At 62.3% G+C, this 20,936-nt stretch overlaps 3 protein-coding genes across 11 annotated transcripts in view; 1 reads left to right on the forward strand and 2 right to left on the reverse strand.

Annotated features, from left to right (window-relative positions):
• Positions 1 to 7,739, reverse strand: part of RNF213 (ring finger protein 213) — a 46,745-nt gene extending 39,006 nt beyond the window's left edge. For 4 of the 5 annotated variants that reach the window (XM_054645393.2, XM_054645391.2, XM_054645394.2 and 1 more), the window contains exons 1-7: positions 6,894 to 6,993; positions 3,832 to 4,127; positions 2,752 to 3,384; positions 1,656 to 1,837; positions 899 to 1,057; positions 485 to 678; positions 30 to 310 (exon numbers count right to left, since the gene is read on the reverse strand). In XM_054645393.2, coding sequence (XP_054501368.2) covers positions 30 to 310; positions 485 to 678; positions 899 to 1,057; positions 1,656 to 1,837; positions 2,752 to 3,384; positions 3,832 to 4,011 — 1,629 coding nt within the window. In that variant the 5' untranslated portion in view covers positions 4,012 to 4,127; positions 6,894 to 6,993. Of the gene's footprint in view, positions 1 to 29; positions 311 to 484; positions 679 to 898; positions 1,058 to 1,655; positions 1,838 to 2,751; positions 3,385 to 3,831; positions 4,128 to 6,893; positions 6,994 to 7,567 lie in introns of those variants that run through there. The other variant, XM_054645392.2, reaches the window with a different exon arrangement.
• Positions 7,740 to 7,892: 153 nt separating this feature from the next.
• On the reverse strand, positions 7,893 to 17,278 carry SLC26A11 (solute carrier family 26 member 11). Of its 5 annotated transcripts, XM_077188099.1 has the most exons (16): positions 16,736 to 17,278; positions 16,429 to 16,621; positions 16,189 to 16,274; positions 15,600 to 15,679; positions 15,320 to 15,462; positions 14,442 to 14,617; positions 14,256 to 14,328; positions 13,876 to 13,926; positions 13,356 to 13,416; positions 12,980 to 13,035; positions 12,583 to 12,723; positions 11,584 to 11,711; positions 10,297 to 10,396; positions 9,974 to 10,110; positions 9,372 to 9,444; positions 8,407 to 8,638 (listed from the first exon to the last, which is right to left on the reverse strand). In XM_077188099.1, exons 1-16 carry the CDS (start codon positions 17,276 to 17,278, stop codon positions 8,556 to 8,558), a joined length of 2,124 nt encoding a protein of 707 aa, XP_077044214.1. In that variant the 3' UTR covers positions 8,407 to 8,555. The 5 variants fall into 5 exon arrangements, with proteins under 5 accessions (XP_077044213.1, XP_077044214.1, XP_077044211.1 ...); XM_077188098.1 differs by lacking the exon at positions 9,974 to 10,110 and having other exon boundaries at positions 7,893 to 8,638; XM_077188096.1 differs by lacking the exon at positions 8,407 to 8,638 and having other exon boundaries at positions 8,645 to 9,444; positions 9,974 to 10,107.
• Positions 17,232 to 20,742, forward strand: SGSH (N-sulfoglucosamine sulfohydrolase). Its single transcript, XM_077188101.1, has 8 exons — positions 17,232 to 17,367; positions 17,818 to 17,978; positions 18,103 to 18,208; positions 18,427 to 18,577; positions 18,776 to 18,932; positions 19,092 to 19,173; positions 19,365 to 19,568; positions 19,814 to 20,742. Exons 1-8 carry the CDS (start codon positions 17,277 to 17,279, stop codon positions 20,371 to 20,373), a joined length of 1,512 nt encoding a protein of 503 aa, XP_077044216.1. The 5' UTR covers positions 17,232 to 17,276; the 3' UTR covers positions 20,374 to 20,742.
• Positions 20,743 to 20,936: the final 194 nt, after the last annotated feature.

A 20,936-nucleotide genomic window follows, 5' to 3' on the forward strand; every position in this document is an offset into this window, starting at 1 on the left:
TTCTGTCTCTGTGCAAGAGAAGGGATTACCTGCTCTGTGTTGAAGTTTAACTCTCTCCACAGCATTGGACTGCCATCAAACACCCGCTGGGCTCCTGCAACGTTATGGAACTGCTTCAGCTGGCCGAAGAAATTCCTCAGGTTGTCAGGACTCCAGGTTCCAAGAATGCTGAAGATACTTTCTAACATAATATTGGCAGCTATTTTCTTCCCTTCCACCACTTCCTTGTTTTTATCAAAAGTAAAGATCTGCCAGATGTTTTTTAACTTGGAAGGCCTTGCACACACAATGTCATCGTACTGGTGCCACTCTGGAACGGGAACACAGGGAAACAACCACTGCAATCAGGTGCCTTTTCCCTTCCAGCTGCCTCAGCAATAGCCCCAGCAGCCCACTGAGCTTCAGCCAGGGCTGCCTGGCAGGAATGCTGGGCCACAGGACAGCGGGGATCACCCCAAGGTGCAGCCCAGCCAGCAGAGCTCACCTCCGTTGTTGAGAAGGGCGCTGTTTATCACCAAGCAGCGATTCACATGATGATTGGATTCTGACTTCTTGTAAATGAACTCATAATCCCCCTTCCCACAGGACACCCAGTACTTGTAAGGAATGTATTCACCCAGGATTTTTCTGCTGAGAGTTACAGCACCTTCAATGAGGTATCCATGTTCTCCCAGATGCCTTGGAAACACAAACACAGCAGAGACAGGCAAAGGAACACATTAGGTGATCTACAGACCTCCTTTTCCATGCACTGCTCCATTTCTAATGGGAATGGTGACTGTTCTTTCACAAGAGCACTTCAGAACAGTTTTCTCCACAGTGAAACCCTTTGCTGCAACTCCCAGCTGTGGGCACAGAGGCTGAGGCCCCAGAGGGACCCAGAGCAGGGGACACTCACCTGGTGCAGTTCAGCTCACAGATGTTGTCCTTCCAGTTGGCGTAGGAAGGAATGCCATCGGCCCTGATGAACACTTTATCAGTTTCGGGGTTGAGCTTGAAGTCTTTGGATAATATTGCATGGAAATACACTGTAACACCCTCAGTGCGGCTCACAGAACTGCAGGAAAGAATAGAAGGGACTCTCTTGGTGTTTTTCAATTGCACAATTCACTGTAAACCTCAAATGAGACTCGAGCCACCAGCTGAGTGGCTGCAAGACCCATAAACTCTGGCAGCAGTTCACTCAGACCAATGTTTGAGCAGGCCTAGTGCAAAGCCCAGTGCAAAAAGGAAAAATGGGCTCCTAAAGGCAGCAGGAGATGCTCTGGCCCAGCAGAGTCAGACTTTCCACCCCTTCCAGCTCATACACATGAAGCAAACATCAAAACAGCTCTTCACACTATTCACCTGAAGCATTGTGTGGGCGCAGCACATGGTGCTCATTAGAGCAAGAAATAAGAGAATAATCTCTTTTCTGTCCATCAGCTGCTCAAGCAGGTTCAACACATCACCCAGGACATCACCTGTGCTGAGGTCCCATTCAACACTGGTTCTGTCATGCACAACCACTTCACCTCAGTTTCAAGACAATTCCATTTCCCCATGTCCAAGGTATGTACTGACCCCATCCCAGCACCCCAGTCTGGAGTCCTGAGTCCTCCTCACAGCAGCTCCTGTTGGGGAAGAATGCTGGGGAGCAGCAGGGCTGTTCTCACCTTTCTTTAATATTTTCCACCTGTTTCTGATTCCTTTGCTCCTTTTTGTTCTTGGGGCTGTCTGCAGCAGCCACAGCACCCTCCTTCCTGGCAGCCTTGGGTCCTTGGTTCAGATTTGTCTTCTCACTCACATTGGGCATTTTCTCACCTGGGCTCTGATTTTTCTCTTTTGTGTTTGCATTCTGCAACAGGGAGACAAACAATGCCCAATGAAACAGGAGCCCCTGGAAGCACAGCATCTCCTCCTGTGTGTTGGTGATTGAGAGATGGGGCTCCTGGTGCAAGCAAGAAGCCATTTATTGTTTCTGCAACTCCATTTATGTACTCTTACAGCCTTGGGTAAAACCTTTCACTGCTGAGCAATAACTACATTATTCATGTTTCTCAGCTATACTGCTTAACCACAGTCTTGCACCTGCAGTCTTGCATGACTTCCTTTAAGCAATGCCAATTTCCTTTTTGTTTCCTCCCTTACATTTCTGTTTGATGTTCCCAGGGCTTCTGGCCTACAGAGTCAAGATGCCCACATCATCCACCAACTGTGCAGCACCTTCTGCTCTACTGCCCACCGGCCCCCCAACACTGGAGCAGCACCAGCTTCATCCCCCTGGAAGCACTGCAAACACTGATCCCTCACTAAGGGAAGCTGCTGGCTAAGGAAACCAGCCCATGATGGAAGAGGAGCCCAACCCAAACACACTGCCACACAGTCAGCTCAGTGAGCCCCAGGTCCCAAAGGATGGGGCATAAACAAAGTGAAAGAGAAACCACAGCAACTTCCTGCTTATCAGGCCTGCAGAGCACAGGCACCAGCAAAGCACAAAATGCCCTCATTCAAGGGGATCCCAGAGCTCTCCAGAGAGCATGGCTGGCTGGAGGAGAGACACCTCCCAGTCCTGGGGCATCTGAGCAACCCCTCAGTGAGAGCTGGGCTACAGCTGGCACCCAGGAGAACAGAACTCAAATTAGAGCCTCCCCAATTCACCCCTGTATCCCTGGGCTGGTGCTCCTCAGCCTCACTGGCAGCACAAGCACGTCACACTGGCAAAGGGAAGCTGTGCCCACTGAACACTCTCCAGAGCTCACTCACACTCACCTTGGCAGTGGAACCGGTCCCTTTCTGCTTGGGCTCCTTCCCAGGCGGTGGGCTCGGAGCTCCAGGGGAGGTCTTGGTCTCAGGCTTGCTTTGGGGGGCTCCCCTGGCAGGAGACAGCCTGGGACTGCCAGGGACCGCTCCCTTGGCAGAGGGACCGGCTCCCTGCCCTGCTGACAGCCGCTCCTTGCTGCTGCCCCGGGGCTGGGGACCTGCTGTGGCTGCTGGCAGCTGGCCAGGGGCACCACTGCCCCCTTCCACATCCTCCCTGGCCGCTCCTCCGTGCTCCGGGGCTGTGCCATCCCCCACCTTGTCCCCCGGGGCTGTGGCACTGGGAGCTGGGGCAGCCCCCTCGGCTGTGCTGCTCTGCTCTGCAGGGCTCAGCCTCTCTGCTTCCAGGCTGCCAGCTTCCTCCCCCAGGTGTGCCAAATCCCCGTCGCCTCCAGGTGTGTCTCCACTGGCATCAGCACGTCCATCAGCACCTGGGTTTGCTCCCTCACTGCCGGGGGGTTGGATTTCTGGAGGAGCAACACCTGTGTCAGGCAACTCTGTGGTTTGAGCTGGTGCTGTGCTTTGAGGAGGCAGAGAGTCCTGTTCCCCAGAGATGGACTTCTGTGCTTTAGTCTTCTTCCCTTTCTATTAAAAACAAAGAAAAACAAAGACCACAATGTCTGTTTATTCATTGCCAAAGGGAAACTCTTTGTCACCTCCTCCATTGCAGCAAGTGCCGACATCTTCCTGTAAGGGCTAACAGAGAATGATCAGGAAGAGGAGGGACAAGACCAGCCAGCGAAATGCAAATAACTCTTGAGAGCTGTGTAGGTTTAATATTCAAGACTTGCTCAGCAGGAGCACAGAGCAGCGCTGCAGTGTCTCAGCTGACTCATGCAATTTGTGGTTCCCCCTCCCGGCACCGCAGCTCCGCACGCACACACAGCGTCAGCAAACACAGTGAGCTTCTCCTGGAGGAAGCCAGGCAGCAGCTCCCCGACGTGGCCAGAGGGATGTGGGGGATGCAGCCTGGCCTCCTCACTTCACACAAGAGAGCAACAACTCACAGCTGCTCCCCAGCAGGATCCTCACCTTCCTCAGCAGAGACGCCACCTCAGCAGAGTCGCCAGCCCCGCGCTGAGCCGAGGGCTCTGTGTGGTTCTCTGGAGCTGTGACATCCCCCAGCAGCGAGGATCCCTCTTCCTCCTTCTGTGTCTCAGCAGAGCTGGGAGATGCACCTGCAGTGTCAGGCAGAGCTCTTGCTCTGTCCATCAGTGACTTGCCCTCTGTCTCCTTTGTTTCGGTGGTGCAAAGAGGCCCAGCAGCACCTTCTCCCTTCACCTCTTCCTCTGCATCAGGGACTGCAGGGACCTGCACCTCTCTTCTCTCTGCAATGGAGGAAAATTAATTGTTAAACTGGAAACCCACTCCACAGCAGGGTCACAGGATGGTTTGGGTTGGAAGGGACTTTAAAGCTCATCTCGTCCCACCCCTGCCACAGGCAGAGGCACCTTGCACTGGACCAGGTCACTCCAAGTCCCTGGATGGGGGAGAGAATCAGAAAAAAGGCAAAACTTTTGGGTTCAGATACACACAGTTAAACAGGACAGAAAAGAAAAGGAAAATTACAATAACCATAAAGGAATATCCAGACCAAGTGGTGCACAGGGTGCTTGCTCACCACCCTCTGAGCCATGCCCAGCCAGCCCCTGAGCAGTGGCCCTCACCCCTCGGCCAGATCCCCCCTGTGCCTCCTCCAGCACCGTGCCCTGTGCTCTGCAGCATCCCTCTGGGCACCGGGGCAGCTCCCCTGGCTCTGCCCTGCCAGCTCCTCCCTGCCCGGGCAGCCTGGGAACCCGAGGAGTCCTTGGCTTAGTGCAAGCACTGCTCAGCAGCAGCTGAGCCATCGGGCTGTTATCAACAGGAGCCTCATCCTGAACCCAAACACAGCTCTGAAACAGCTCCTGGGAACAGCAAACTGTCCAGCCAAAGTCACAAACACACAGGAGCCGTTTGTTGTTCCCTGTTCAACTCCCACCAGCCACGCCACCACTCTCCCTTACAGCCTCCTGCCCTCTCCAGGGCCCTGCCAGATGCAGAATAATTAAGGAACCCCAGCACTGAGGTAGAGCTCCATCCCTGTCGCTGCTGCAGACACAAGTGCAGCAGCAGTGCTGGCAAGCAGCTGCCTGTGCCAGTGCCTGGAGCCCAGTGTGAGCAGGGACAGGACAGCGGCACCTCCCAGCTGGCACAGCCTCCTGGGTGGCACTGTGACTGCTCCCACTCAGCTGAGGGCTTTCCAAGAAGGCAGAGAAACTCCCTTTTATCCTCACAGCTTTATCTAGTCCTTCAAAAACCTGCGGAAGGGCAACTCTGGGCTCAGGCAGCAGAGCAGATCTCTGCCTTCTGCAAGGGTTTCACAGGCTCCTCCAGCCCAAAAGTTTTGCAAAAGTTTTGAACCTCAGCTACTTTGGATGTTCTTCCTACAGCATTCCAGAGCTGGGGATGCCAGGTTTGTAACCCTGCCGTGCTGAAGCATAGCGCGATTTGCTAAGAACTGACCCTGTGGGGATTGCAGCAGCTTGATTCTGATCTAGTGTGCTTTTTCCTAGCATCACATTCTCTCCGTCAACAAACCAAAAGCCATTCTGGTGGCCCAGGTCATTCGGTCTTAAGCAAGTAAAGGATTAGGAAACATTTCCCCCAGCAGAACTGTGTTGAGCACTTGGTTCTGTCTCTGTTCAGCGAGGCAGAATTAGTGTGTTGTCAAACACAACTCAGGGGTGAGCTCCAAATCTAACAACAAGCTGCAAATTGGAAATTCTGTGTCAAGAAGGACTCAACCAGTCTTTTAACACAAAGACCAGCACTACTTCATTGGTAAAATAAACTAGTTCAACACTGGAGACCTGAGTGTGGAGACTGTGTAGGATGTGTCACCAACTGAATCACTTGTCTGTCTCCTGACAGTCACTGCAAAGTGAAGAAAACTTTCTCTGGTAAGGGGAGGTTGAGATGAGAGATTGGGAGGGGAGTTTGGGACCAGAGCAGAGTGGAATGGGCTGGGCAGAGCAGAGCCCAGAGCCGCACGGGCACCAGAGGTGACACAGGCAGCCCCCGGTCAGTGCGCGCAGCCCCCGGTCAGCCCGGCCCGGCCCGGCCCGGCCCAGCCCAGCCCCGCTGAATCCCGGGCACAGCGCGGCCCCACAGGTGCTGCAGGCCCCGGAAGGCCCCGTCCGGCAGCCAAGGGGGACAGACAGGCCCGGGGCACAGACACAAACACCGGCACACACAGCGTGAGGCACCACAGCCGCGCCACTTCCTCCTCTGCCCGTTTTATTGTCAGGGAGCGACACTGGAGAGCCGGGCTGGGAGCGCGAGGGCAACCACAGCGCTTGAAGGCAAATCAACACCAACAGCGAGCGCGCCCCCGGCGCTGAGGGCCCGTGCTCCCACCGAGGGCCCGGCTCCGCTCCTCGGAGCCCTGCCTGGGGCTGCTCGGCCGGGCTGGGCCGCGGCCGGGAGCGCAGTTCCAGCGGCGGGGCCGGGACCGGGGCCGGGCCAGGGCCGAGGGTCGCCGTCCGGGCCGATCCCGCCTGGGCGGGGCCCACCCCGTGGGCGGGGCCTGTATGCAAATGACGCCGCTCTCACTCCTTGCGGATTGGCGGCTCTCCGCCCCCTCGGGCGATATGCAAAAGTACAGGGTGGATGGACCAATGGCGTGGCGAAGGAGTGGTTGTATGCAAATGAACCAGTTATGTGATGTGAGGGGCGGGGCTAGCGCGGCTCCCGGGGGGCGCCGGGAGGGCCCGGGGGGGGGAACCGGGAAGAACCGGGGACGGGAACCGGGGAGGGACACGGGGAGGGCCGGGGAGAACCGGGGGCGGGAACCAGGGAGAAGCGATAACCGGGGAGGGACACGGGGGAGAGGCGTCCCGGGTGACCGGGGAGGAGATGGGAGTTCCCGTGCACGCACCGGAGGGCTCCGGGCAGATGGGGGATCAGGGCGTACCGGGGAAATCGAGGCAGACGGAGGCGCCTTCGGGGGCACCGGGAGGGTGCAGCGGGACCCGGAGCCGCGGCTTCCCCCGCCCCGCAGCCCCCCAGGCCCGGCGCCCCGTGCCGCCACTCACCGGCCCGGCAGCGCAACTCACCCAGTGACCGGGCACGGGCACCGGCACCTGCAGCGCCGCTCGTCCCGCCGCTCCGCCGGCTCCCACCCGGACAAGTTTCGTTTCTCCACTGAGCCGCCAACTTTCGTTTTTGTAGTCACGGTCCCCGCCCAGCCCCGGCCCGCCCCGGCCGATCCCGGCCAATCCCGGCCCCGGGCGGCTCTCGGCGGGTCCCGCCCCGCCCGGTCTCCATCCCGCCGGGCATCTCCCGGGTCCTCTCCCGGTACCCCCGAGCATCCCCCCGTGCCCGGTGCAGGTGTCCCGGCCTCTCCCGGTACCCCCGAGCATCCCCCCGTGCCCGGTGCGGGTGTCCCGGCCTCTCCCGGTACCCCCGAGCATCCCCCCGTGCCCGGTGCAGGTGTCCCCGGCCGGCAGGGCACCGGACAGGCCCGGCAGCAGCAGGGAGGGCAGCTGTGTTGGAGGAGAGCACTTTGTGCTGGTCCCGACAGCCAAGAACGGATTCCGCACTCCAAAGTGGGGGCACGGCTCCCGGATCCGAGCGGGACCGAGCCCAGAATGGGCTCCCAGCAGCGCTGCCCTCCAGCAATGCTCACACAGGTTTGAGCACACACACATTCCTAAACGACCAGCCTGTTTTACCCCCATGGCCCCGCTATCCCTCTCCCAGCGCCCCCATGGTGCAGCAAGGAACTCACAGCTCTGTGCACCCCGGGCAGGACCCGGAGCCCCGGCAGGTGTGTGGCTCCTGGGCAGGTGTGAGGCTCCTGGGCAGGTGTGTGGCTCCTGGGCAGGTGTGAGGCTCCCGGGGCAGATGTGAGGCTCCCGGGCAGATGTGCAGCCCTTCCAGCACCTCTGGCAGCAGGAGCTGTGCAGAACGTGCCCTCGGGCTCGGCTCACCCGCACCGCCCCAGTTTGCTTTCAGTTTCTATTCCCTGGCAAGCTCAGCAGCACCAGAAGATAACTCCCCTTCCCACACAAAAGGAAAAAGCTTTCCCTCAGGAAGGCAGAGATCACACTGACTCATTAGCAGTTTCTGATTTATTACACCCTCGATGTCCCGAGGGCTGTTCAGGGGAACTGAATTCCCAGCCCTGCCCAGCCCCTGGTGACCCTGCCCAGCCCCAGCAGGTGCTGTCCCCATCACACAGCCTGGTGTCACCGTGCCTGTCCCCTCGGCAGGGCCCAGGCCAGGGGCTGCACCCCAGGGGGAGCCCAGCCTTGACCCAGGGCAGTGCTTGGCACAACACCCCAGAGATAAGATAAGGATTAAAAAAGGTAAGGAAGGATAAAAATCAGTAAGGAGCACAATCCCAGATGTTTTCCCTTTCCCAGAGCTGGAGGCTGAGCCCCATGTCCACTTGGAGGGCAGCACAGCAGCCCTGAAAGCTTTGAGAGCCCCCCCTGCGTCACCACTGGAGCGGCCCAGAACATGGAAAAGGTCCACAATTAAAAGAGTCATTTTAAAATGTCAGCAGCTCCCTGGAGGAAGGATGGCTTGGCACTGGTCACTGTGACAGAGAACGGTTTTGTGCCACAGCCCGAGTGGGGCTGGGCTGGTGCTGCTCTGTCCATCTCGCCGTGGGACACGGGGACAGTCCCTCCCGTGCCCAGCAGGGGCAGCTGGCTCCCAGGGACGCTGCTGGTGGCACTGGGGTGGCACAGGACGTTCAGCCCAAACTGGTGTCACTGGATGAGCCCGGTGCTCTCGGCAGTGCTGGTGAGGGGCTCTGCCCTGCTGCCCCCCAGCTCCGCTCCCCAGCTCCGCTCTGGGACAGCACAGGGGAGGCACAGTCAGGGCAGGGCTCACGTCCTGGCTCTGCCTAGCACAGAGGGAATTTTCTCCCCAGGAGCTGTTTCAGGGCTGTGTTTGGGTTCAGGATGAGGCTCCTGTTGATAACAGCCCGATGGCTCAGCTGCTGCTGAGCAGTGCTTGCACTAAGCCAAGGACTCCTCGGGTTCCCAGGCTGCCCGGGCAGGGAGGAGCTGGCAGGGCAGAGCCAGGGGAGCTGCCCCGGTGCCCAGAGGGATGCTGCAGAGCACAGGGCACGGTGCTGGAGGAGGCACAGGGGGGATCTGGCCGAGGGGTGAGTGCCACTGCTCAGGGGCTGGCTGGGCATGGCTCACAGGGTGGTGAGCAAGCACCCTGTGCATCACTTGGTCTGGATATTCCTTTATGGTTATTGTAATTTTCCTTTTCTGTCCTGTTAAGCTGCCTTCATCTCAGCCCAAGAGTTTTTACCTTTCCTCTGATCCTGTCCCACCCCTCTGCAGGGGGAGTGAAGGGCTCTGTGGTGCTGAGCTGCTGCTGGCTTGAACCACAGGAGCTCACCATGAATCCCCAAGGCTGGGGACACCCAATTCTTGGGATGGGCTCCAGCTCACCCTCCCAGGAGCCCTGCAGCCCCCACTGTGCTGCTCTGCAGCTGGACAGGTCAAATCCCCACGGGCGTCCTCCAGAGCCACACTCACCCCATCCTGGGAGAGCAGCCAGAGCCTCACCTGCCTCCTCCCTGCTGGGGAAATGCTGGAATCCTTCTAAGTCTGCAGACAGGAGGACTTGGAGAACGGGGTCCTGAGGGCAGAGAAACTTGGGCTGGGGAGTGCTGGCCTGGGGCAGAGCCCCCAGTGCTTCCCAGCACCCCCAGCCATCCCAGAATGGGCACCCAGCCCTTCCCAGCACCCCCAGACATCCCAGAATGGGCACCCAGCCCTTCCCAGCACCCCCAGACATCCCAGCACCCCCAGCCCTTCCCAGCACCCGCAGCGCTTCCCAGCATGGGCACCCAGCCATGCCAGCACCCCCAGCCATCCCAGAACGGGCACACAGCCCTTCCCAGCACCCCCAGCCATCCCAGAATGGGTACCCAGCCCTTCCCAGCATGGGCACCCAGCCATGCCAGCACCCCCAGCCATGCCAGCACCCCCAGCCATGCCAGCAGGAGCCCCCAGCCCATGCCAGCACCCCCAGCCCCAGCTGTGGGAGATGAAGGTGCTCGGGATGGTGACGGTGCTACCAAAGGAGAGGCCGGCACAGAGCCCAGGGAGGGCAGCTGGGCTGAGCCCATCAGCCCCACTCACACCATGGCCAAGGTCCCACACACCTGCAGGCCACAGAAGGCCAGCGAGAGGCCGTGCCTGTGCAGCTCCTGCAGCAGCTCTGCCAACCCCAGCAGCGCCGTGTAATCGATGCTGCTGACGTGGCTGCAGTCCAGCAGCACAGAGCGAGCTGGAGATGCTGCTGGGAGAGCACAAGGTCATGTCCCACACGTGCAGCAATGAGCAGCCCAGGGGTCCCAGCCCTCAGAGCCAGGGCAGGGCTGGCAGGGCGGGGCACGCAGTCCTGGGTCTGGGCAGCACCTGCCACCCACAGCAGTGATGCAGGAGGTGACAGCCGTGTCCCCAGGACGGGCCAGCAGCACTGTACCTGCCAGAGCACGGCTGCACACCGAGGCCCTGAGGTGCTCCACGGCTGGGAAGTGCAGGCTGCTCCCCAGCTGCACCAGCAGCACGGCCCCCTCTGACACCTGTGGGGGGACACAGGCACAGGGGCTCAGGGCTGTGCAGGGACACAGGCACAGGGGCTCAGGGCTGTGCAGGGACAGCCACAGGGGCTCAGGGCTGTCACCTCCCCAGCCACAGGGGCTCAGGGCTGTGCAGGGACAGCCACAGGGGCTCAGGGCTGTGCAGGGACACAGGCACAGGGGCTCAGGGCTGTGCAGGGACAGGCACAGGGGCTCAGGGCTGTGCAGGGACAGCCACAGGGGCTCAAGGTTGTGCAGGGACAGCCACAGGGGCTCAGGGCTGTGCAGGGACACAGGCACAGGGGCTCAGGGCTGTGCAGGGACAGCCACAGGGGCTCAGGGCTGTCACCTCCCCAGGCAGGGACAGCCACAGGGGCTCAGGGCTGTCACCTCCCCAGGCAGGGACAGCTCCCGTGTCACTCCCTGCCCTCCCGGGTGGAATGGGAGGAGCAGGAGCCCCCATCCCTCAGGGAACCCCTCCTGCACTCAGCCCAGTGCCAGCAGGGCAGGGCAGTGATGCCTCCCTCTCCTGCTCTCCAGTCTGAGGATTTCCCCCTCCTCCTGCTCTTTTAAAGGGCTCCCTGTGCTGTGCCCGGGGCAGACTGGGGACAGCAAGAACAGGTCAGGAGCATCCTGCACCCAGCACCTCCCCGCCCTCAGGAGCTCCCTCCCAGCTCCCTGGCCCTGCCACGTCCAAGCGTGTGAGAAATGGATTTGTCAGAATTCTCAAAACCTGACAGAAAGCTCACACACTCCTGTACAAGTGTATGCAAACTCTGAGATAAGGTCTGCTGGCTTAGGAAGGCCATGGAATAGAGATGACATTGTTGAGAGAGAGATTGAATTAGAAACAAATTTCAAATGATGGCCTTGCAAAAAGACCTGATATTTTAGAGAATTAGAACTGTGAAAGATGCATTGTAGCATTACATGGGGTAAAAATATAAGTGATTGGTGTCAGAAGTATTAGCAGCATTGTGTGGCAAAAGCTAATAGGCTGGAAAACATTTATAAGGGATTGTACCCAGGAAACAGGCTGGCTTCTGATGGAATGGCACTGAGTTTTACATCTCTTATGTCTCACCCTTCATCGGGACTGATAATGGAATAAAATCCTTTAAAAAGCCTCTCAGTTGCCCTGTCTGTGAAAAGCTGGAAAAAACCAACACAAGGGCAGGGGAGAAGCTCACCTTTATCGGGGGCCTGGCAATGGAGTAGAGCAGGAGAAGGCCAGACACCAGCACCCCAGCCACGATTCCATACTGCACCTCCCAGAAGCAGAGCAGGAAGGTCACACAGAGGGGCACGAGGTCCAGCCCTGCAAGGGAGAGAGGCCAGGCTGGGTGTGGCTGGTCCTGGGGCCACAGAGCACTCGGTGACAGCGCCAGCTCTGCATTACACACAGGTGGCAGCTTCGGTGGAGCTCGGGGTGGGAGCCCTGGGGAGGGGCTGTGAACTGTCCCCTCTGCATGACAAAGGACCCAGGAACCCTGGGCAGCCACATGGTGGGCACTTGAGAGTGATGGGACACTCAGAGACCATGATGGGACACTCAGAGACAGTGATGGGACACTCAGACAGTGATGGGACACTCAGAGACCATGATGGGACACTCAGAGACAGTGATGGGACACTCAGACAGTGATGGGACACTCAGAGACCATGATGGGACACTCAGAGACCATGATGGGACACTCAGACATGGTGATGGGACACTCAGAGATGGTGATGGGACACTCAGAGACAGTGATGGGACACTCAGACAGTGATGGGACACTCAGACAGTGATGGGACACTCAGAGAGTGATGGGACACTCAGAGATGGTGATGGGACACTCAGACAGTGATGGGACACTCAGACAGTGATGGGACACTCAGAGACCACTAACAGACTTTGCAATGTTTGTGAGGGGATAAAAGGAAAAAAGCTTACAGGCTCCTTTGTTCTGGATCCCTCCTGAGAAACTCGAGCTGTCATTCTGTTATTTAGCTATGGCCCCAGGATTAAATTATTTTAAGGATCTGCTGTGTCTGAGACTGCTATGGGAAACGTGGGGTAGAGCTGGAGAGGAGCCCTGCTGTGTGTGAGAGGAGCAGGGGCAGCCCTGCAGGGGCTCAGTCCCAGCTCAGGGGGTGGGTGTGACTGCCAGAGTGGCTCCTGCATGGCTGCACTGGGGCATTGCCCTCACTCTTAACCCGCCAGAGCGTCCCGAAGATGCCAGTGTCGAACATGGGCACCACGGCCGAGATGATGACAGCAGCCAGAGCTGCTTTGGGGATGTAATAGAACAGAGAGGTCAGGTATGCCAGGGACAGCAGGACCAGGGCACCTGCGGGAGAAGAACCCTGAGCCACGGGCACCTGGCAACCAGGGGTACCCAACACCCAGGGGTACCCAGCACCAGGGACACCCCACACCCAGGGAACCCCACACCCAGGGAACCCCACACCCAGGGGTACCCAGCACCCAGGGATACCCCACACCCAGGGGTACCCAACACCCAGGGGTATCCAACACCCAGGGGTATCCCACACCCAAGGGTCCCCAGCACCCAGGGGTACCCAACACCCAGGGCAGGGCTGTACCTGTGACGAGCCCTCCCGCGGGGGTGCAGACCCCTGACTGAGCATTCACTGCTGTCCTGAAACACAAACGCACCGTGCCAGGCTGGGCAGGGCTGGGCGCTGCTCCTGCCCACTGCTCACACCCCACCCTGGCAGGGAGGAGGGAGCACCAGCAAGCCCCGGCCTCCCAGCACTGCTCAGCAGGAAGGGAGGCGGCCCTCGAGGAAGGGAAGGTGGCCACGGGACACAGGCATAGCCCAGCCACCAAGGTGGGCTGCTGGGGACCAGGACACGAGCTCAGGGACCCAGTGGCACAGCACATCTGCCACTCAGGACCTTGCAGAGCTCCCTCACCAGCAGCCCCAGCGAGTGCCCTGCTCCCCACCCTGCTACTCACCGGCCAAAGCTGCCCGTGATGGGGTACGAGGAGACAAAGGAGCCCAGGACGTTGGCAGCACCTGGGGAGACAAAGGAGAGGGGCTGGGGGGCACTGCTGTGTCTGTGTCCCCAGGAAAGGGGCTGGGGGGCACTGCTGTGTCTGTGTCCCCAGGAAAGGGGCTGGGGGGCACTGCTGTGTCTGTGTCCCCAGGAAAGGGGCTGGGGGGCACTGCTGTGTCTGTGTCCCCAGGAAAGGGGCACTGCTGTGTCTGTGTCCCCAGGAAAGGGGCTGGGGTGGCACTGCTGTGTCTGTGTCCCCTCCATGACCCTGCAGGAGTGACTCAGCCTGCTCTGGAAATTCCTGAGCTGAGAGAATGCCCGGGGTGGGGACAGCATGTGAGGTAAGGAAGGGAGAAGCTCAGGTGAAGGAAGGGAGAAGCTCAGGTGGAGGCAGGACTGGCCAGATGGGGATCTCAGGCAGCTCAGGGGCTGTGGGACACCCGGTCCCACCCCTGCCCCCCTGAGCAAGCAGCTCTTACCCAGAGCCAGCAGCTCCTGGTTGGGGTCAATCCTGTAACCATTCTGCGAGGCTGAAAGGAGATGCTGGCGTTGGCCTGAGGCTCCCACAGGCACCTGCCACCCAAATGGAGCAGAGCCAGCAGTGATGGGACAGTGTGGGCCCTGTCCTGGCACCCTTGGGCACAGGAGCAGCCCGAGACAACGCTCACCTCCTGGGCAAATTTCAGCTGGGCACCCCAAGGACCCCTCCTGCCAGCCCATGCTATGAACTGGAGCCCAGTGCCCCAAAAGGAACAGCACCTTCCCCAGCACCCCGAGCCCTGCAGAGACCCCTCCCCAGCACCCCCAGCCCCGCAGAGCCCCCCTGGGAGCACAGGGCAGGGCCCTGGCACAGCCCTACCGAAAGCCTTGGCGATGGCGATGCTCTCCAGCAGCCCCATGAGCGGCACCACGGCCAGCCCGGCCCCCATGTCCTGGAGGGAGGATCCAGGGGGGATCAGGGAGGGATCCAGGGAGGGTCAGGGGGGCTGGGAGCCTGCACAGGCAGCAGGGAGCAGGGCAGCCCCCGGGGAGTGGCAGCACCCACCTGCACCATGCTGGGGAAGGGGACGGTGCCATTGGGCACTGCCAGGGAGAAGCGTGGTGGCTGGAAGGCTGGCAGGCCCTGGGGGATGCTGCCTGTGAGCCTGAAGGGCTGGCAGCCCATCACCTGGAAGGAGTAAGCCACCAGCCCAGCAGACAGGACCACGAGGGCATTGCGTGCTGCCAAAGTGGAGAGAGCAGCCGTGAGCCCTGCCCGAGCCCAGGGCAGCAGGAGGGGACAGGAGATGGTCCCTGAGCTGCTGGGCACTGCCCAGCCCTAGGAAGGGGACAGGAGATGGTCCCTGAGCTGCTGAGCACTGCCCAGCCCTAGGAAGGGGGCAGGAGATGGTCCCTGAGCTGCCGGGCACTGCCCAGCCCTAGGAAGGGGGCAGGAGATGGTCCCCGAGCTGCTGGGCACTGCCCAGCCCTAGGAAGGGGACAGGAGATGGTCCCCGAGCTGCTGGGCACTGCCCAGCCCTAGGAAGGGGACAGGAGATGGTCCCTGAGGTGCTGGGCACTGCCCAGCCCTAGGAAGGGCACAGGAGATGGTCCCCGAGCTGCTGGGCACTGCCCAGCCCTAGGAAGGGGACAGGAGATGGTCCCTGAGGTGCTGGGCACTGCCCAGCCCTAGGAAGGGGACAGGAGATGGTCCCTGAGCTGCTGGGCACTGCCCAGCCCTAGGAAGGGGACAGGAGATGGTCCCCGAGGTGCTGGGCACTGCCCAGCCCTAGGAAGGGACACAGGGACAGGAGCCTGGGGACTTTTCCTCCCTGCCCCACCTCCAGGTCTTGGCCCCTGCCAGCCGTGCCTTTCCCAATTTCAGGCTCTGCCTTCCCTGACCCCAAGAGATGAGCCCGGGAGGGGCAGGGACAGCTGACACACCTGTGGCACAGATCCACACAATCAGGTGGCTGATCCTGACAGCCAGCGGCGCTGTGGGCACAGCCTGGGCCAGGTGGCTCTTCATGGCCCGCAGCCCTGCCAGCGCTGCCAGGCAGCTCAGCCCCAGCACAGCGTCCCCAGCCCTGCAAGAGGCACATCAGTGCCACCCCAAGCACGCCCTGAGAGCTCCCAGAGTCCAGGGCAGGGCGTTTGTGTCACAGCCGAGAAATCAGCCCCAGCTGTGACCCCGGGGACGGGGAGCAGGGCAGGGGGTGCTGACCTGGTCTCCCCAATCCTCCTCAGTGTCTCGTAGACCTGCAGGAAGAACTGCCTCGGGATGCCCTGCAGGCCCAGGATGTTCTGTGCAGGCAGACAAAGCCGCTGAGAGCCCAGCCCAGCCCAGCCCAGCCCAGCCCCGTGACCGCAGCCATTAGCCAACACCGGCCTGGAGCTGCTGCCAGAGGCTCTGATTTGGGTTAACCACAAGGGAAGTGTGGCAGCCCAGCAGAGCCTCGGGTCCCTGCGAGGCCAGCGAGGGGCTCCCGGCGCTGCAAACCACCCCCAGCTTCCCAATTTGCAAACCCACCGTGCCAGAGAATCCCCAGTGCCTCCTGCGGGTGACCAGTCCCATGTCCTGGTTTTACTGGTGTCCTGGATGCCACCAGCTGGTCACCAGCAGAGGTGTTCAGCTCGGTCTGCTCCGAGCAGGGCGCTCAGGGACCCAGCAGAACCACGGGCAGGGGGTCCCGGGACCCCTGTGGGGCTCCTTCCCCCAGCACCAAGCCCATGGCCCAGCCCGGTGCTGAATATCCCGGCTGCAAAGCACCAGGAGAGAGCTGCGGAGGCAGCCAGGACAGGGCACGTCCTACCTTGACCTGGTTGAAGCTGATGGTGATGGAAGCAGCTGATGTAAACCCCTTAATGACCGGGCAGGAAATGAAATCCAGAAGGAATCCTGCATGGGATGGGAGGCAGTGAGCACGCTCCGGACCCCAGCGGGACAGCAGGACAGCAGTCCCAGTGTCCCAGAGAGCAGAGAGGAGGAAGGGACGACTCCAGGCTGTGCAGCAACATCCTAAACACATCAGTGCACGGCAAGGGCATCTCACCGAGGCGCAGGAGCCCCATGGCCAGCTGAATGCAGCCAGACAGGAAGGCGAGCAGGACGGCATAGGCGGGCTGCTGGAAGGCGTACGAGGAGACCAGCAGGGACATGATGGCCGTGGGCCCCAGCGTCACGTCCTTGGCCGTGCCCAGGAGGCAGTACACGAAGCAGCCCATGAAGGAGGAATAGAGGCCGTACTGCAGGGGGACAGAAGGGGCACTGGCACAGCCCTGGGAGCCGGGAGAGGCCGGACACGTCCCGGCTCACCCCGGCCGGAGCTCCGCGGGTCCCGGTGCTGGCCCGGTACCCACCTGCAGCGGCAGCCCGGCCAGCTCGGCGTAGGCCAGCGCCTGGGGCACGGCGGTCAGCCCCACGGCCAGCCCGGCCAGCGCGTCCAGCGGCAGCCAGGCCCGCGAGTACCGCGGCAGCCAGCGCAGCACCGGCAGCGCCGGGCGCGGGCACCGGCACCCGGGCATGGCCCGGACCCCCGCGGTCGGTACCGGGGAGGAGCGGGAGCCCCGTGTTCGGTACCGGGGAGGAGCGGGACCCCCGCGGGCCGGTACCGGGGAGGAGCGGGACCCCCGCGGGCCGGTACCGGGGAGGAGCGGGACCCCCGCGGGCCGGTACCGGGGAGGAGCGGGACTCCGCGGAGCCGCGGTCGGTACCGGGGGCGGTGCGGGACTCCGCGGAGCCGCCGGTGCCAGCCCGGCACAGCCCGCGGCTCCGCCCGCCCCGGATCTGAGCGGCCGGGACGCCTCATGTGACCGGGGTGAGGAGGAGCCGGGGCGGCCGGAGGAGCCGCCGAGCCCCGCTGCCGGTGCTGGTGCTGCTGCCGGTACCGGTACCGGTACCATGCGGCCCTGGGCGCTGCTGCTGCTGCTGCTGGGCGCGCTCCCGCCCGGCGGAGCCGCGGCCCCGGCCCGCAATGTGCTGCTGCTCCTGGGTGAGTGCGGCCCGGCCCCGGAACCGGCCCGGATCCCCCTGCCCAGGGCTGGGCGCTGGGGGCATCCAGGGGACGGGAGGGAGGGACGGTCCCGGGCTCCGCTGCATCCCCTCCGCAGCACCGGCCGGGGCACCCGCAGCCCGGGGATGCTCCCGGTGTCATCAGTGTCCCTCGAGCCCGGTCAGGGACACCCCGGGCTGGCCTTAGGGACACCCCCGGGCTGACCCCAGGGACACCCCCGGGTTGACATCAGGGACACCCCCGGGCCGACCCCAGGGACACCCCCGGGCTGACCCCAAGGACACCCCCGGGCTGAGCTCAGGGACACCCCCGGGTTGACATCAGGGACACCCCCGGGCTGACCCCAGGGACACCCCCGGGCTGACATCAGGGACACCCCCGGGCTCACCCCAGGGACACCCCCGGGCTGACCCCGCTCCCGTCCCGCAGCCGATGACGGCGGCTTCGAGAGCGGCGCCTACAACAACTCGGCCATCCACACGCCCAACCTGGACGCGCTGGCCCGGCGTGGTTTGGTGTTCCAGAACGCCTTCACCTCCGTGAGCAGCTGCTCCCCGAGCCGGGCCAGCATCCTGACCGGCTTACCCCAGGTAGGGGCACCCGCGGGCGGCACCAGGCCAGGGCTGCCAGCCCGCGGCAGGAGTCACGGGCACGGCTGCGCGGGTTTCAGGGCTGGGCTGGCAGCCCTGGTCTGACCGTGCCGTGTCCCCACAGCACCAGAACGGGATGTACGGGCTGCACCAGGACGTGCATCACTTCAACTCCTTCGATGGCGTGAGGAGCCTGCCCCAGCTGCTCAGCCACGCTGGCGTCCGGACAGGTAGGAGCTGAAGGAGCTGGGACAGGCAGGAGCTGGGACAGGAGCTGGGACAGGCAGGGAGCTGGGACAGGAGCTGGGACAGGAGCTGGGACAGGCAGGGAGCACCAAACCAAACCCCACTGGCAGAGCTCCCTGGACCTCTGGCCGTCCCTGCAGAGAGGGGACAGCACATCCTCCCTGCACTGCTCCTGGCACAGCAGCTGTCTGCATTCTCACAGGGATAATTGGGAAGAAGCACGTGGGGCCAGGGGCCGTGTACCCCTTTGACTTTGCCTACACTGAGGAGAACAGCTCGGTCCTGCAGGTGGGGAGAAACATCACCCGGATCAAGGAGCTCGTCCGGCGCTTCCTGCAGAGCCAGGACAAGAGGTGAGGCTGCCCCCTTGTCCTGGGAAGGGCTGCACTGAAGATGTGTCCCCATGGCCCAGCTGGTCACAGACAGGGTCCCCCCATATCCAGATTAGGTGGGGGAGTCCCGCTGACCCCAGCTCGCCGTGGCACAGCCCAGGGAGGTCTCTGGGCACCCCTTTGCTTCACCACCTCCACACCCCCCCTTTCCATCCCTAGGCCTTTCTTCCTCTATGTTGCCTTCCACGACCCTCACCGCTGCGGGCACTCCCAGCCCCAGTATGGGCCCTTTTGTGAGAAATTCGGCAATGGACAGAGCAGGATGGGCTGGATCCCTGACTGGAAGCCACAGATTTACCACCCGGAGCAGGTGCAGGTGAGAACCTGTGGGGATGTGTGGGGCTGCACATGGTGACATCCTCTGATGGAGCCAGGGCTGGCCTCACCCTGTCACTGTCCCCAGTGTCACAGCAAGAGCTGGTGTAGGCACGGGGGCCTGTGTCAGCCACGTGCCCCTTGCCCTGTGTCTGTTTAGGTCCCTCCCTTTGTCCCGGACACGCCGGCTGCCCGGGAGGACCTGGCTGCCCAGTACACGACCATCGGGCGCATGGACCAAGGTGGGAGCTGTGGCCAGCCTGGGGCTGAGCTCTGAGCCCCTCCCTGCCCCCTGAGCTCTGTCCCTGCTCTCACAGGGATCGTGGCCAGCCTGGGGCTGAGCTCCGTCCCTGCTCTCACAGGGATCGTGGCCAGCCTGGGGCTGAGCTCTGAGCCCCTCTCTGCCCCCTGAGCTCTGTCCCTGCTCTCACAGGGATCGGGCTGGTCCTGCAGGAGCTGCGCCGCGCCGGTTTCCTCAACAGCACCCTGGTGATCTACACCTCCGACAACGGCATCCCCTTCCCCGGGGGCAGGACCAACCTGTACCGCTCGGGCACCGCCCAGCCGCTGCTGCTCTCCTCCCCCGAGCACCCGCAGCGCTGGGGGCAGGTCAGCCCGGCCTTCGCCTCCCTGCTGGGTAAGAGCTGTGCCTGGGGCTGTGGGCTGCTCCCCACCCTCCCTGCACCAAATCTCGGGGTCCTGGCGCTGGGAGCAGCCCCGAGCCCTCAGCATTGGCAGGGCCAGTGCAGGGAAGGGAGAGGGGGAGGACAGAACAGGGTCCCCTGCAGGGACACCATCCCCAGGGACCTTTCTGCCCCTTCTGGGGCTTGAGTTTCCTCCCACGGTGCCCGTCCCTGCTCTCACCCTTTTCCTCCCCTGCAGACCTGACGCCGACCATTCTGGACTGGTTCTCCATCCCCTACCCTGCTTACAGCATCTTTGGCAAGAGGCAGGTGCGGCTCACTGGAAAGTCTCTCCTGCCGGCCCTGGAGGCAGAGCAGCCCTGGGCCACCGCCTTCATGAGCCAGAGCCAGCACGAGGTGACCATGTACTACCCCATGCGAGCCGTGCAGCACCGCCAGTTCCGCCTCGTCCACAACCTCAACTACAAGATGCCCTTCCCCATCGACCAGGACCTGTACGTGTCGCCCACCTTCCAGGACGTGCTGCAGCGCACGCGGGCGGGGCAGCCCACGCACTGGAACAGGAGCCTGCAGCAGTACTACTACCGCCCCCGCTGGGAGCTGTTCGACTGCAGCCGGGACCCTGCCGAGAGCCACAACCTGGCCCCCGAGCCGCGCTACGGCGCCGTGCTGCAGCTGCTGAGGGCACAGCTGCTGGGCTGGCAGTGGGACACCGGCGACCCCTGGGTGTGCGCCCCCGACGCTGTGCTGGAGGAGAAACTGAGCCCCCGCTGCCAGCCGCTGCACAACGAGCTGTGAGGGGCACCTGTGCCCACACAGGGCCGTGCTCCCGTGGGGCAGGGACAACACCTGTGTCCCCACAGTGCTCCCATGGGGCTCAGACCCCACCTGTGCCCCCACAGTGCTCCCGTGGGGCAGGGACAACACCTGTGCCCACACAGGGCCGTGCTCCCGTGGGGCAGGGACAACACCTGTGCCCACACAGAGCTGTGCTCCTGTGGGGAACGATGGGCTGGTCCCAAATCCTGGGTGACACCACAAGGCTCTGCCCTCTGCTGCCAACACCGCCTGGCCCCACAGCACTGAGGATTCCTGGTGCCTTGGGTCTCAGCCAGAGGAGCCAAAGGGCCAAGCTGCCCCTCAATAAAGCCTCTGGAGGATAAGAATCCATTTTCACCTGGAACTGAGCACGGCCCTGCAGCAGCCCCCAGCTTAGAGGCAGCAGGACAGGCCAAGGGCCTCTGTGGCACAGCCAGGGCTGCAGGAACAGCTGGGGACCCCCAGCGCTCTGGGAAATGGGGAAAGCCCTCAAGGGGCACAGGGGGTCCCACTGGAGACCTCCAGGCAGGGACAGAGCTGGG

Source organism: Agelaius phoeniceus, chromosome 19 (assembly GCF_051311805.1).
Source record: "Agelaius phoeniceus isolate bAgePho1 chromosome 19, bAgePho1.hap1, whole genome shotgun sequence".
NCBI classification, from domain to species: domain Eukaryota; kingdom Metazoa; phylum Chordata; class Aves; order Passeriformes; family Icteridae; genus Agelaius; species Agelaius phoeniceus.